This window comes from Oncorhynchus keta, chromosome 28, assembly GCF_023373465.1.
Source record: "Oncorhynchus keta strain PuntledgeMale-10-30-2019 chromosome 28, Oket_V2, whole genome shotgun sequence".
Lineage (NCBI taxonomy): Eukaryota > Metazoa > Chordata > Actinopteri > Salmoniformes > Salmonidae > Oncorhynchus > Oncorhynchus keta.
In genome coordinates, this window is record NC_068448.1 from 73,585,797 (window position 1) to 73,599,415 (window position 13,619).

The 13,619-nt window shown below is 43.2% G+C and overlaps 1 protein-coding gene across 1 annotated transcript; it reads left to right on the top strand.

The window, feature by feature from the left end:
* Window positions 1-3,560: 3,560 nt before the first annotated feature.
* On the top strand, window positions 3,561-4,127 carry LOC127913015 (uncharacterized protein DDB_G0271670-like; the record flags this gene model as incomplete). Its single annotated transcript, XM_052484207.1, has 1 exon — window positions 3,561-4,127. A coding segment is annotated over one exon (567 nt), but the record flags the coding sequence as incomplete, so codon positions are not given.
* Between the last annotated feature and the right edge of the window lie 9,492 nt (window positions 4,128-13,619).

The window sequence follows — 13,619 nt, forward strand, 5'->3', positions numbered from 1 at the left end:
TGGCATTGCAGTGTGTGTGTGTGTGTGTGTGTGTGTGTGTGTGTGTGTGTGTGTGTGTGTGTGTGTGTGTGTGTGTGTGTGTGTGTGTGTGTGTGTGTGTGTGTGTGTGTGTGTGTGTGTGTGTGTGTGTGTGTGTGTGTGTGAGTGTGAGTGTGAGTGTGAGTGATGGCAGGTGCCGAAGGGCATCAAAGAAGTTAAATCGCTAATATAGTGCCTTTGTGAATTAAAAGTGGTGCACCACTAAAATTATTTTTATCACAGGGCTCTGACAATATTCAGTTCCAATGACGCAGAGGAGCTACAGTACCCAAAATAAGTTCACTTCAAAAGGCTGAGCCTCTGAACCCAACCAGTTTCTGCTATGATGATTGACAAGCAGAATGCTGTTCCAGTATGCTGTGTACACCAAAAGAGTCACGACAAATCAAACACAAAACACAATGCCAGGGGAATCTCCTCTGGTGTTCATGGATATTGTCAATTCTAGGCTGTACTGTATGGAGTATGAACACATTTTCATCAGAGGCTAAATATTTTGCTGACCTTTCATGTATCGACTTTTCATGTATAGTTTAATGGCATAATTCTAGCTCGATATTATGAGGTTTCAAAACGGCATGGAGGGGTGTCTGGCTTGTGTTGATTCAGTTTAACCTAACCCTGTGTTTACCTTATCTTGCTGGTGTGCATATTTGAAAGTCAAAAGAGTGTGATCAAGAGAACTATGACAGACCAGTTTCCAGGGTAGAGGTGGAGAGAGAGAACATGGAGACATTTTGTCAAGGCAGAAACATTGTCCCGTGGGCTGAGAGAGAAGACAGGCAGCAGGGAAACCTGGTTTATCACATACACAGACCCTGATCCCCTGTCCTCCTCCCACACACAGACCCGGATACTCTGTCCCCCACATATACAGACCCTGATCCCCTGTCCTCCTCCCACACACAGACCCGGATACTCTGTCCCCCACATATACAGACCCTGATCCCCTGTCCTCCTCCCACACACAGACCCGGATACTCTGTCCCCCACATATACAGACCCTGATCCCCTGTCCTCCTCCCACACACAGACCCTGACATATACAGACCCTGATCCCCTGTCCTCCTCCCACACACAGACCCTGATCCCCTGTCCTCCTCCCACACACAGACCCGGATACTCTGTCCCCCACATACACAGACCCTGATCCCCTGTCCTCCTCCCACACACAGACCCGGATACTCTGTCCCCCACATATACAGACCCTGATCCCCTGTCCTCCTCCCACACACAGACCCTGTCCCCACATACACAGACCCTGATCCCCTGTCCTCCTGTCCCCCACAGATATCCCCTGTCCTCCTACAGACCCTGATCCCCTGATCCCCTGTCCTCCCACACACAGACCCGGATACTCTGTCCCCCACATATACAGACCCTGATCCCCTGTCCTCCTCCCACACACAGACCCGGATACTCTGTCCCCCACATACACAGACCCTGATCCCCTGTCCTCCTCCCACACACAGACCCGGATACTCTGTCCCCCACATATACAGACCCTGATCCCCTGTCCTCCTCCCACACACAGACCCTGATCCCCTGTCCTCCTCCCACACACAGACCCTGATCCCCTGTCCTCCTCCCACACACAGACCCTGATCCCCTGTCCTCCCATACACAGACCCTGATCCCCTGTCCTCCTCCCACACACAGACCCTGATCCCCTGTCCTCCTCCCATACACAGACCCTGATCCCCTGTCCTCCTCCCATACACAGACCCTGATCCCCTGTCCTCCTCCCATACACAGACCCTGATCCCCTGTCCTCCTCCCACACACAGACCCTGATCCCCTGTCCTCCTCCCACACACAGACCCTGATCCCCTGTCCTCCTCCCATACACAGACCCGGATACTCTGTCCCCCACATACACAGACCCTGATCCCCTGTCCTCCTCCCACACACAGACCCTGATCCCCTGTCCTCCTCCCATACACAGACCCGGATACTCTGTCCCCCGCTTTTTTCTATGGCGGTTTTGGAGCTTCTTCCTTGCTGAGCGGCCTTTCAGGTTATGATGATATAGGACTTGCTTTACTGTGATTTAGATACTTGTGTACCTACTGCAGTAATATAAGTAGTAGCAGCAGTAGTAATAGTAACAGTAGTAGCAGTAGTAGAAAAAGTACCAGCAGCAGCAGTAGCAGACCTATAGTAGTTGGCAGCAGCAGCAGTAGTAGTAGCAGCAGTATTTGCAGCAGTAGTAGTTGTAGCAGTATTTGCAGCAGTAGTAGTTGTTATAGTAGCAGAAGTAGCAGTAGTAGTAGTAGCAGTATAAGCAGCAGTAGTAGTAGCAGCAGTATTAGCAGCAGTAGCAGGCCTATAGTTGTTGGCAGCAGAAGTAGTAGTAGTAGTAGTTGCAGTAGAAGTAGTTGCAGTAGCAGTAGTAGCAGAAGAAATAACAGTAGCTGTAGTAATAGTAGCAGTAGCAACAGTAGCAGTAATACCAGCAGTAGCAGTAGTACCAGCTGTAGTAGTAGTAGCAGTAGCAGCAGTAGTTGTTGTTGGCAGCAGGAGCAATAGTAGCAGTAGTAGTAGTAGTAGTAGCAGTAGTTGTAGTAGTAGCAGCAGCAGTAGTAGCAGTAGCAGGCCTATAGTTGTTGGCTGCAGCAGAGTAATAGTAGTAGTAGTAGCAGTACCGGCACTAGTAGTAGCAGTAGTACCTGCAGTAGCAGCAGTAGTAGTAGCAGTAGTACCAGCAGTAGCAGTTGTAGGCCTATAGTTCTTGGCATCAGCAGCAGTATTAGTAGTAGTAGTGGTAGTAGTAGTATCAGTAGCAGTAAGAGTATTAGCAGCAGTGGCAGTACCAGTAGTAGCAGTAGTAGCAGTAGTAGTGGTAGCTGTAATAGCAGTAGTAGTAGTAGCAGTAGTAGTAGCAGTAGCAGCAGTAGTAGTAGTAGTAGCAGTAATAGCAGTAGTAGCAGTAGCAGTATTAGTAGCAGTAGCAGCAGTACCAGCGGTAGTAGCAGTAGCAGCAGTACCAGCAGTAGTAGTAGTAGCACCAGCAGTAGCAGTAGCAGGCCTACAGTTGTTGGCAGCTGTAGTAGTAATAGTAGCAGTAGCAGCAGCAGAAGTAGTAGAAGCAGCAGTAATAGTAGTTGCTGCAGTAATAACAGTAGTAGTAGTAGTAGTAGACCTATTGTTGTCTCTAGTTGTTGGCAGCAGTAGTAGTAGTAGTAGTAGTAGTAGTAACAGCACTAGCAATCAGTAACAGCAGCAGTAACAGTAGCAACAGTAGCATTAGTAGCAAAAGTAGCAGCAGGAGCAGTAGTAGCAGTACCAGTAGAAGCAGTAGTAGTATCAGTCGTGGTAGCAGCAGTAGCAATAGCAGTAATAGCAGTAGAAGCAGTAGTAGTAGCAGTAGTACCAGCAGTACTACCAGCAGTAGTAGTAGCAGGAGTACCAGCAGAAGTAGTAGTTGCAGTAGTAGCAGTAGTATCAGCAGTAGTAACACTAGTATTAGTACCATCAGTATCAGTAGTAGAAGCAGTAGCAGTAGTAGAAGCAGTAGCAGCAGTAGCAGTAGTAGTAACAGTAGTAGCAGTAGTAGTAGCAGTAGTGCCAGCAGTAGTAGCAGTAGTAGTAACAGTAGTAGTAGTAGTACCATCAGTATCAGTTGTAGAAGCAGTAGCAATAGTAGTAGCAGTAGTAGTAGTAACAGTAGTAGTAGTAGTAGTAGAAGCAGTAGCAGTAGCAGTAGCAGTAGTAGTAGTAGCAGTAGCAGTAGTGCCAGCAGTAGTAGCAGTAGTAGTAACAGTAGTAGTAGTGGCAGTAGTAACAGTAGTAGTAGTAGTAGTAGTAGCAGTAGCAGTAGTAGTAACAGTAGTAGTAGTAGCAGTAGTAACAGGAGTAGCAGTAGCAGTAACAGTAGTAGCAGCAGTAGTAGCAGTAGCAGTAGCAGTAACAGTAGTAGTACCAGCAGTAGTAGCAGTAGTAACAGGAGTAGCAGTAGCAGTAACAGTAGTAGCAGCAGTAGTAGCAGTAGCAGTAGCAGTAACAGCAGTAGTAGTGCCAGCAGTAGCAGCAGTAGCAGTAACAGTAGTAGTAGTAGTAGCAGTAGTAGCAGTAGCAGTAACAGTAGTAGCAGTAGTACCAGCAGTAGTAGCAGTAGTACCAGCAGTAGCAGTAGTGCCAGCAGTAGTAGCAGTAGTATTAGTACCATCAGTATCAGTTGTAGAAGCAGTAGCAATAGTAGTAGCAGTAGTAGTAGTAACAGTAGTAGCAGTAGCAGTAGTAGTAGTAGCAGTAGTAGTAACAGTAGTAGTAGTAGCAGTAGTAGTAACAGTAGTAGTAGTAGCAGTAGTAGCAGTAGCAGTAGTAGTAACAGTAGTAGTAGTAGTAGTAGAAGTAGCAGCAGTAGCGGTAGTAGTAGCAGCAGTAGTGGTAGTAGTAGCAGTATCAGTAGTAGTAGCAGTAGTAGCAGTGTCAGTAGTAGTAACAGTAATAGTAGTAGCAGTAGTAGTAACAGTAGTAGTAGTAGTAGCAGTAGCAGTAGTAGTAACAGTAGTAGTAGTAGTAGTAGCAGTAGCAGCAGTAGCGGTAGTAGTAGCAGCAGTAGCGGTAGTAGTAGCAGTATCAGTAGTAGTAGCAGTAGTAGCAGTATCAGTAGTAGTAACAGTAATAGTAGTAGCAGTAGTAGTAACAGTAGTAGTAGTAGTAGCAGTAATAATAATAGTAACAGTAGTAGTAGTAGTAGTAGTAGTAGCAGCAGTAGCGGTAGTAGTAGCAGCAGTAGCGGTAGTAGTAGCAGTATCAGTAGTAGTAGCAGTAGTAGCAGTATCAGTAGTAGTAACAGTAATAGTAGTAGCAGTAGTAGCAGTAGCAGTAGTAGTAACAGTAGTAGTAGTAACAGTAGTAGTAGTAGTCTTATTGTTGTCTGTAGTTGTTGGCAGCAGCAGCAGTAGTAGTAGTGGTAGTAGTAGCAGCAGCAGTAATAATAATAGTGGCAGTAATAGTAGTAGTAGTAGTAGTAGTGGTAGTAGTAGTAGTAGTAGTAGTAGTAGTAGTAGTAGTAGTAGTAGTGGTAGTAGTAGCAGCAGCAGTAATAATAATAGTGGCAGTAATAGTAGTAGTAGTAGTAGTAGTAGTAGTAGTAGTAGTAGTAGTAGTAGTAGTAGTAGTAGTAGTAGTAGTAGTAGGCCTATTGTTGTCTGTAGTTGTTGGCAGCAGCAGTAGTAGTACTTTGTGTTATAGTAACAGCACTTATGACAAATGTGTTACAAGTGGTTTAAACTGAATTTAAATGGCATTATACATTGTGTTGAACATACCTCCCTGATAGGCCCATATGGAATTGCTTCCCTCTGAAACTCCACCATGCTGGGTGAGAGAGAGGTTTAAAATATTATCTAAAAGAAATACTGAATTTATGAATCCCCTTACATCCCAACTTGATTTATGTGAAATAATAATACACTATTTAATGCTTAAACATGGCTGGGAGCAATCTTCGCCTATCAAGATGTACAATGGAGTAATGGCGCTGGAAGACAAATCACCTCCTGGACTTGTGATGCTTGTTTAAAAAGGTGCTCAGCAGATATATTAAACTGTATGTAATTGTACACTAACTCTGGGCTGTAGGCACAACGCGGTGAGCACAGGAGGCGGCCAGCCTGATACAGATGGAGTGGGGTAATCATCAGCCGGAGAGAGGGGTGAGGGGGTGAGAGAGAGAGAGAGAGAGAGCTCTCAAATGTCTCACACTGTTGTCTTGTTTGGGGATCTATCCATCCATCCAATATTCTTATTCTGTCGGAGCGCTCAGCGATGACACAATGACAAAAACTTTTGATAATAAATTCACAGTGACGTGGGACTTCAGGTTTTCAAAATAGATAGAGTAGGTGTGGTAATTTTAAAATAGAAGGTGATATTGTGGCAAACTAAGTTTCCTTAACATGGCTCTTTATTACTACACCCTGGGTAAATTAAAACAGCTCTTGAGAGATTGGTTGCACTTGGAAAGGTTTCAGAAGCCTATGTTTGCAGAATGGGCTTTTTCTCACCGCGTTAATCCGCCTTTCCCAGGACCGAGTTCAGACGGGGTTGGTCACGGCTGTGTTGAATTTATGACTCCCTGATTGCCTTGTTTAATTAAACTCCATATCATCTCATCCTGATCTGATGAATCATCATCCACCTTTTACCACCAAATCCAGGTAACAATCAACAAACACAGTAATTACAATGGTTAATGAAGCCTCTATGATACATACCCTGTGTGAGCTGTGGGTGGTTCACAAGTGATCTTACAAGAGCTAAAAACATCAGACACTCCCAGACACTCCCACTCTTATAAGGAGGGCCCTTATAAGTTATTCTGTCGAACCTGCCCTCGCCATTGCAAAGACAAACATCTTGATACCTGGTGCATCACATGCAATTAGAGCCACGGTGAGCCACAGGTGTTGAATTCTTCTGGTAAGCCATAAACCATAATTTGCATGATTTGTGCACTCAGCCAGGTCTGTAATTTCATTCTCTTCTCTCATTTTCTTTTTCCTGACCACACAATCCATTTAGCTGGTTTATGGGATGGGGAGAGAGACACACACAGAGGCTTTCATGACGATCACTTGATGCCCTGTGCGATGGGGGGTCCTGGCATCTGGAATGGGATACCAGCTAAAAACTACACCCATGTGTCAGTCCTTTTCAAACTTCAAGTCAGATCCACACTAAAACGAGCCTGACGTCACATACTAGGGTTTGCCTGTCGCCACGGACGCAACGATGACCTCTGGGAAAAGTAAATGAACTTTCCCCGCCACTTTAGAGGCGTTCCTAAATGTGCCCGGCTGAGTGATAATCCCTGGAACACAGATGTGGGATCCAGGTGGAGAAGGGTAATGGGAGGCATCAAGGGGTAATAACATCCCAATATACAGTACCACTGAAAAGTTTGGGCACACCTACTCATTCAAGGGTTTTTCTTTATTTTTACTATTTTCTACATTGTAGAATAATAGCAAAGATATCACAACTATGAAATAACACATATGGAATTATGTAGTAACCAAAAAACTGTTAAACAAATGGTGTCCATAATATGGACTTGGTCTTTTTTCCAGATATCTTCTGTATACCACCCCTATATTGTCACGTCACAGCACAGTTGATTGGCTCAAATGCATTAAGAAGGAAAGAAATTCTACAAATTAATTGAACAAGGCACACCTGTTAATTTAAATGAATTCCAGGTGATTACCTCATAAAGCTGGTTGAGAGAATGCCAACAGTGTGCAAAGCTGTCATCAAGACAAGGGTGAAGAATCTCAAATCTAAAATATATTTAGATTTGTTTAACACTTTTTTGGTTACTACATGATTCCATATGTGTTATTTCATAGTTGTGATGTCTTCACTATTATTCTACATTGTAGAAAACAGTGAAAATAAAGAAAAACCCTTGTATGAGTAGGTGTGTCCAAACTTTTGACTGGTTCTGTATGTTAAATATATCATATGCTATATAGTACGTTATTAAATATATTAGGAATGACATAGCTCAGAATTGAGTTTAATTCCTAAAACTTTAATTGTAATAGTTAACTCCATAACACACATGAGAGAATTATGGGAGAATTAAAAGCAAATGTAGGCCAAAAATCTGAGTAGTTTTTAGGCGTGTCAGAGGGTGCAAAGTGTTGCATATCCCTAGAATTGTAAACACATTAGACCTTGTATTATTCTGTCCTTGAGTGCACAACGTACAAAGACAAAAATTGCAATAATCCCCATTTTGATTGACATTTCATATCTCTGGCAATATTCAAAATAATTAAAAACTGAAATCTTGAAAGGTAATAGCTTCTCAAATCCATTAAGTAGTTAAAGGTTATGTGAAAAACAGTATTATTGCTCAAAGCAAAACTCTTAATTAAATGACACGACATCATTTGTTTCCCAATCCCTTTCCTATATATGCATGGCTCGGGTTAAATTAATGCGCACTGAAACATGCATGTCATTTACAGACGCTCTGAGAAGACAACAAACACGTTTTTTTTTCTGTCTCCATGTATTAGAAGGAACGAGTATTTTCAGATTGGATAAGCAGACACCGTTCCTGACAAATTTGTTTGTTTAATTACTTTTCTTTTTCTTCTCTTTTGGTCTGATTTGCAAAGAGGTATGCTTCCCCCTCCTGGCCGCACAAGAACAAGAAAACAAGAGCTTCCTTTTCCTTCTGGAGTTTGAGTGTGTAGTAGTGTATTAGGTTCCCTTCTCTCATTGGTTTACCCTTTTTAATACTGTATATTTAATGTTATGTATTGAGGTAAAGCCTATATGGTGAGGAATTATTGTTACCAACCTGTTGCCTAAGGGGCATGGGAAGCAGTCCCAAGGTATTTCACATAAATCCAAAGAGATGTTCAAATGGTTTTAGCTCTTAGTTAGAAATATGATCAGTTAATAGGTTATGTTACATCAGCTGTCAAATTCAGATAATTGATATGCATTGCCTGGACTTACTTTGGTCATACTGTAGTCAGCACATACTGTAGTCAGCACATACTGTAGTCAGCACATACTGTAGTCAACACATACTGTAGTCAACACATGCTGTAGTCAACACGTGCTGTAGTCAGCACATGCTGTAGTCAGCACATGCTGTAGTCAGCACATACTGTAGTCAGCACATACTGTAGTCAACATGTGCTGTAGTCAGCACATGCTGTAGTCAGCACATGCTGTAGTCAACACATGCTGTAGTCAGCACATGCTGTAGTCAGCACATGCTGTAGTCACACATTCTGTAGTATGCTGTAGTCAGCACACAGTCAGCACATGCAGTCAGCACATGCTGTACTGTCAGCACATGCTGTAGTCAGTCACATACTGTAGTCAGCACATACTGTAGTCACACATCAACACATGCTGTAGTCAGCACATACTGTAGTCAACACATGCTGTAGTCAACACATGCTGTAGTCAACACATGCTGTAGTCAACACATGCTGTAGTCAACACATGCTGTAGTCAACACATACTGTAGTCAACACATGCTGTAGTCAACACATACTGTAGTCAACACATGCTGTAGTCAACACATGCTGTAGTCAACACATGCTGTAGTCAACACATGCTGTAGTCAACACATAGTCAACACATGCTGTAGTCAACACATGCTGTAGTCAACACATGCTGTAGTCAACACATGCTGTAGTCAACACATACTGTAGTCAACACATACTGTAGTCAACACATACTGTAGTCAACACATTCTGTAGTCAACACATGCTGTAGTCAACACATGCTGTAGTCAGCACATGCTTTGGTCATACTATAGTCAACACTTGTTCTGTTCACGATAATCCTAAGGAACACATTCACTGGAATACACAGGAAGACGGTTTGAAAGCCCTTTTAATGGCTTAGTAGATCTTACAATACATTCCTTTTACCAAAACAGGACATAGGAGGTACATTCCCGAAAAGCATCCGCAACCCCACCAATATCGTCACAGTACTTTTCTAAGGTCACTCGCAGAGAGGGCCCCCAAAAAAAAATGAGACCAGCAAGCCTAACAGATCAAAGAAAAGAACATGAGAGAGGATATGAGTGCTTTGAGAAGTAATAGACAGGAGATACCATCTGTTTTCTATAGCATGCAAGAGGCTTCAGACTAGCCCATGAAAGAGACAACAGAGAAGGCACTTCAGCCTGTGCTAAAAGCAAACACAAATGGGTTTTTAAGGAACCCTCAATGTTATATAGGATTGGGTGTCATTATAGCATTCCTCGATCCTTTTGGAAAGGTCCATTCCCCCTTGTTCGCACAAGATAAGGGTTTTTATGACAAAATACATTTAGGGATTGTTTTTGATAAGTTAAGCGCCAGTGTCATTTTCTTCTGGAATTTTCCCAATTTGTAGGTGGAACTTTGAGTTGAAGGTTGTGTGTTAGGTTGAGTGTAAGGATATATGGGTAAATTGTATTTTTAATCTCAGGAAAGTGGGTTGTGGGAGAAACATAGGTCATCAAGGGAGGATACTGGGAAACTCTCAGACTGCACGGGGCCATCCCTTCTACTAGGTTTTGAAATACACATCTAAACACACTTTTTGAATACTGTAAAACCACCCACTCAATGGATATTTCTGTTTCAGTCATCATTGCAAGGTAACTTTTGATTGCTTTACCTGTGCTTCACAACAGTTTAGTCCAATAGCCGAATTACTAAAACTATACATTTTCCATTTTTGTTTGTCCACTTCACTTAGTAGTCCTCACTTCACTCAGTAGTCCTTACAACCAGTCTCTTTTGAAAAGGCAATTAAGCTTCAAGCCGTTTCTGTACATTGTCTTTTCGATCAAGAACACATACAGTGGGGCAAAAAAAGGTATTTAGTCAGCCACCAACTGTGCAAGTTCTCCCACTTAAAAAGATGAGAGAGGCCTGTAATTTTCATCATAGGTACACTTCAACTATGACAGACAAAATGAGAAGAAAACAAATCCAGAAAATCACATTGTAGGATTTTTAATGAATTTATTTGCAAATTATGGTGGAAAATAAGTATTTGGTCACCTACAAACAAGCAAGATTTCTGGCTCTCACAGACCTGTAACTTCTTCTTTAAGAGGCTCCTCTGTCCTCCACTCGTTACCTGTATTAATGGCACCTGTTTGAACATGTTATCAGTATAAAAGACACCTGTCCACAACCTCAAACAGTCACACTCCAAACTCCACTATGGCCAAGACCAAAGAGCTGTCAAAGGACACCAGAAACAAAATTGTAGACCTGCACCAGGCTGGGAAGACTGAATCTGCAATAGGTAAGCAGCTTGGTTTGAAGAAATCAACTGTGGGAGCAATTACTAGGAAATGGAAGATATACAAGACCACTGATAATCTCCCTTGATCTGGGGCTCCACGCAAGATCTCACCCCGTGGGGTCAAAATTATCACAAGAACGGTGAGCAAAAATCCCAGAACCACATGGGGGGACCTAGTGAATGACCTGCAGAGAGCTGGGACCAAAGTAACAAAGCCTACCATGAGGAACACACTATGCCACCAGGGCCTCAAATCCTGCAGTGCCAGACGTGTCCCCCTGCTTAAGCCAGTACATGTCCAGGCCCGTCGGAAGTTTGCTAGAGAGCATTTGGATGATCCAGAAGAAGACTGGGAGAATGTCATATGGTCAGATGAATCCAAAATATAACTTTTTGGTAAAAACTCAACTCGTCGTGTTTGGAGGACAAAGAATGCTGAGTTGCATCCAAAGAACACCATACCTACTGTGAAGCATGGGGGTGGAAACATCATGCTTTGGGGCTGTTTTTCTGCAAAGGGACCAGGATGACTGATCCGTGTAAAGGAAAGAATGAATGGGGCCATGTATTGTGAGATTTTGAGTGAAAACCTCCTTCCATCAGCAAGGGCATTGAAGATGAAACGTGGCTGGGTCTTTCAGCATGACAATGATCCCAAACACACCACCCGGTCAACGAAGGAGAGGCTTCGTAAGAAGCATTTCAAGGTCCTGGAGTGGCCTAGCCAGTCTCCAGATCTCAACCCCATAGAAAATCTTTGGAGAGAGTTGAATGTCCGTGTTGCCCAGCAACAGCCCCAAAACAGCACTGCTCTAGAGGAGATCTGCATGGAGGAATGGGCCAAAATACCAGCAACAGTGTGAGGAAAACCTTGTAAAGACTTACAGAAAACGAAGGGTATATAACAAAGTGTTGAGATAAACTTGTGTTATTGACCAAATACTTATTTTCCACCATAATTTGCAAATAAATTCATTAAAAATCCTACAATGTGATTTTCTGGATTTTTGTCTGTCATAGTTGAAGTGTACCTAAGATGAAAATTACAGGCCTCTCATCTTTTTAAGTGGGAGAACTTGCACAATTGGTGGCTGACTAAATACTTTTTTGCCCCACTGTAAGTCATAGACCAATGCGAACCTCCAAAATATTTAATGGCCTCAGTGATCAACACTGCAAGGGGCCATATTGAATACAGATTTGACTGGTTCAGAAGTAATTCCCCTTTATTTATGGCAGGTCAGTCTGGTGGTCTGGTGCCAAGCCATTACACCACTATGTCTCTTTTCGAATAATCAATCAATAATTATTTTATTATTTAATAGGATCTTATGGGGTGGAAATGGGTTTTATATAAATCCATTGTTTTTGAGGAATGGGTACACTTGTAATGTTTGATGGGAAAAGAAAGTGGGCAGCCCCATGCAGACTATACTGTGCAATACTGAATACTTTTTTACAGTCAGGCTGTAAATATGACATTTGTGTCAATTGGAGTGCAGTGTAACAGGAAGGGGACTCATAAATTCAGAGACATTTAATTAACCCCTTGCATTCAGTGCTTAGGCACTTTCTAGGTCTAGGAGGTGACCTGTGAGTGGTGGGTGGTAAGGGACCTGGCAACAGTGGCCAGCCAGGCAGCACCCAAGTCTCATTCGAAATGAGTTATTAACAGAATTTTTTGAATAGATGGAAAAATTGTAGCGCGGCTATTTAGTGTCATAAAGCCCCGGCCGAGGCGGCACGGGGCCCCCTAGGGACAAAAGGCAATACCATTACAATCAAATCTGAGATGGAAGAGGGATAGAGCTGTCCACTCTGAATTTTTATATAGTCAAAGAGCTAGGAGGAAATAATGCCATCCTAGAGTGAATTAACCTCCTGTGCGGATGGAGAGAGGGACAGGTTGGCTTGGGAGGCTGGGAAAGAAAGAGAGGAGGGATGGGGGAGGGTGGAGAGATGCAGTAAGGGCTGGAGGGAGGGAGGGATGAAGAGCGGATGGAGGGAGGAGGGGAGGGATACAGCAAGGGCTGGAGGAGGAAGGGAAGGAAGGAGGAGGGATGGAGAGATGGCAGAGGGATACAGTATAGCTTGGGGTGAGGAGAGGTGAGGAGAGGGAAAGAGGGAATCATTCCGTGAGCTGTAAAGGCCTTGAGGAGTGTCAACATCAAACACAGGACAGGATTGGTCCTTCTTGGTCAGACAAGGGATATGTCAAAGTTTCACCTCTCTGGTATTGCTTCTGCAATTGAATCTGAAAAACAGCTAAATGTGCATTTGGTAAGTAAGGATAAAATGTCCAGTGAGCTCATAATTTGTTGAATTGCAAAAAACAAATGAAGAAGTAAATATACAACAAGAAAGGAATGTATAATATACAGTATATATAGGCATTTTTTCACCCAGCCCCCTTCTAAGGTAGAAAGTCTGGTAGGACAAGTTAGGCCACTCCAGGACCTTGAAATGCTTCTTACGAAGCCTCTCCTTCGTTGACCGGGTGGTGTGTTTGGGATCATTGTCATGCTGAAAGACCCAGCCACGTTTCATCTTCAATGCCCTTGCTGATGGAAGGAGGTTTTCACTCAAAATCTCACAATACATGGCCCCATTCATTCTTTCCTTTACACGGATCAGTCGTCCTGGTCCCTTTGCAGAAAAACAGCCCCAAAGCATGATGTTTCCACCCCCATGCTTCACAGTAGGTATGGTGTTCTTTGGATGCAACTCAGCATTCTTTGTCCTCCAAACACGACGAGTTGAGTTTTTACCAAAAAGTTATATTTTGG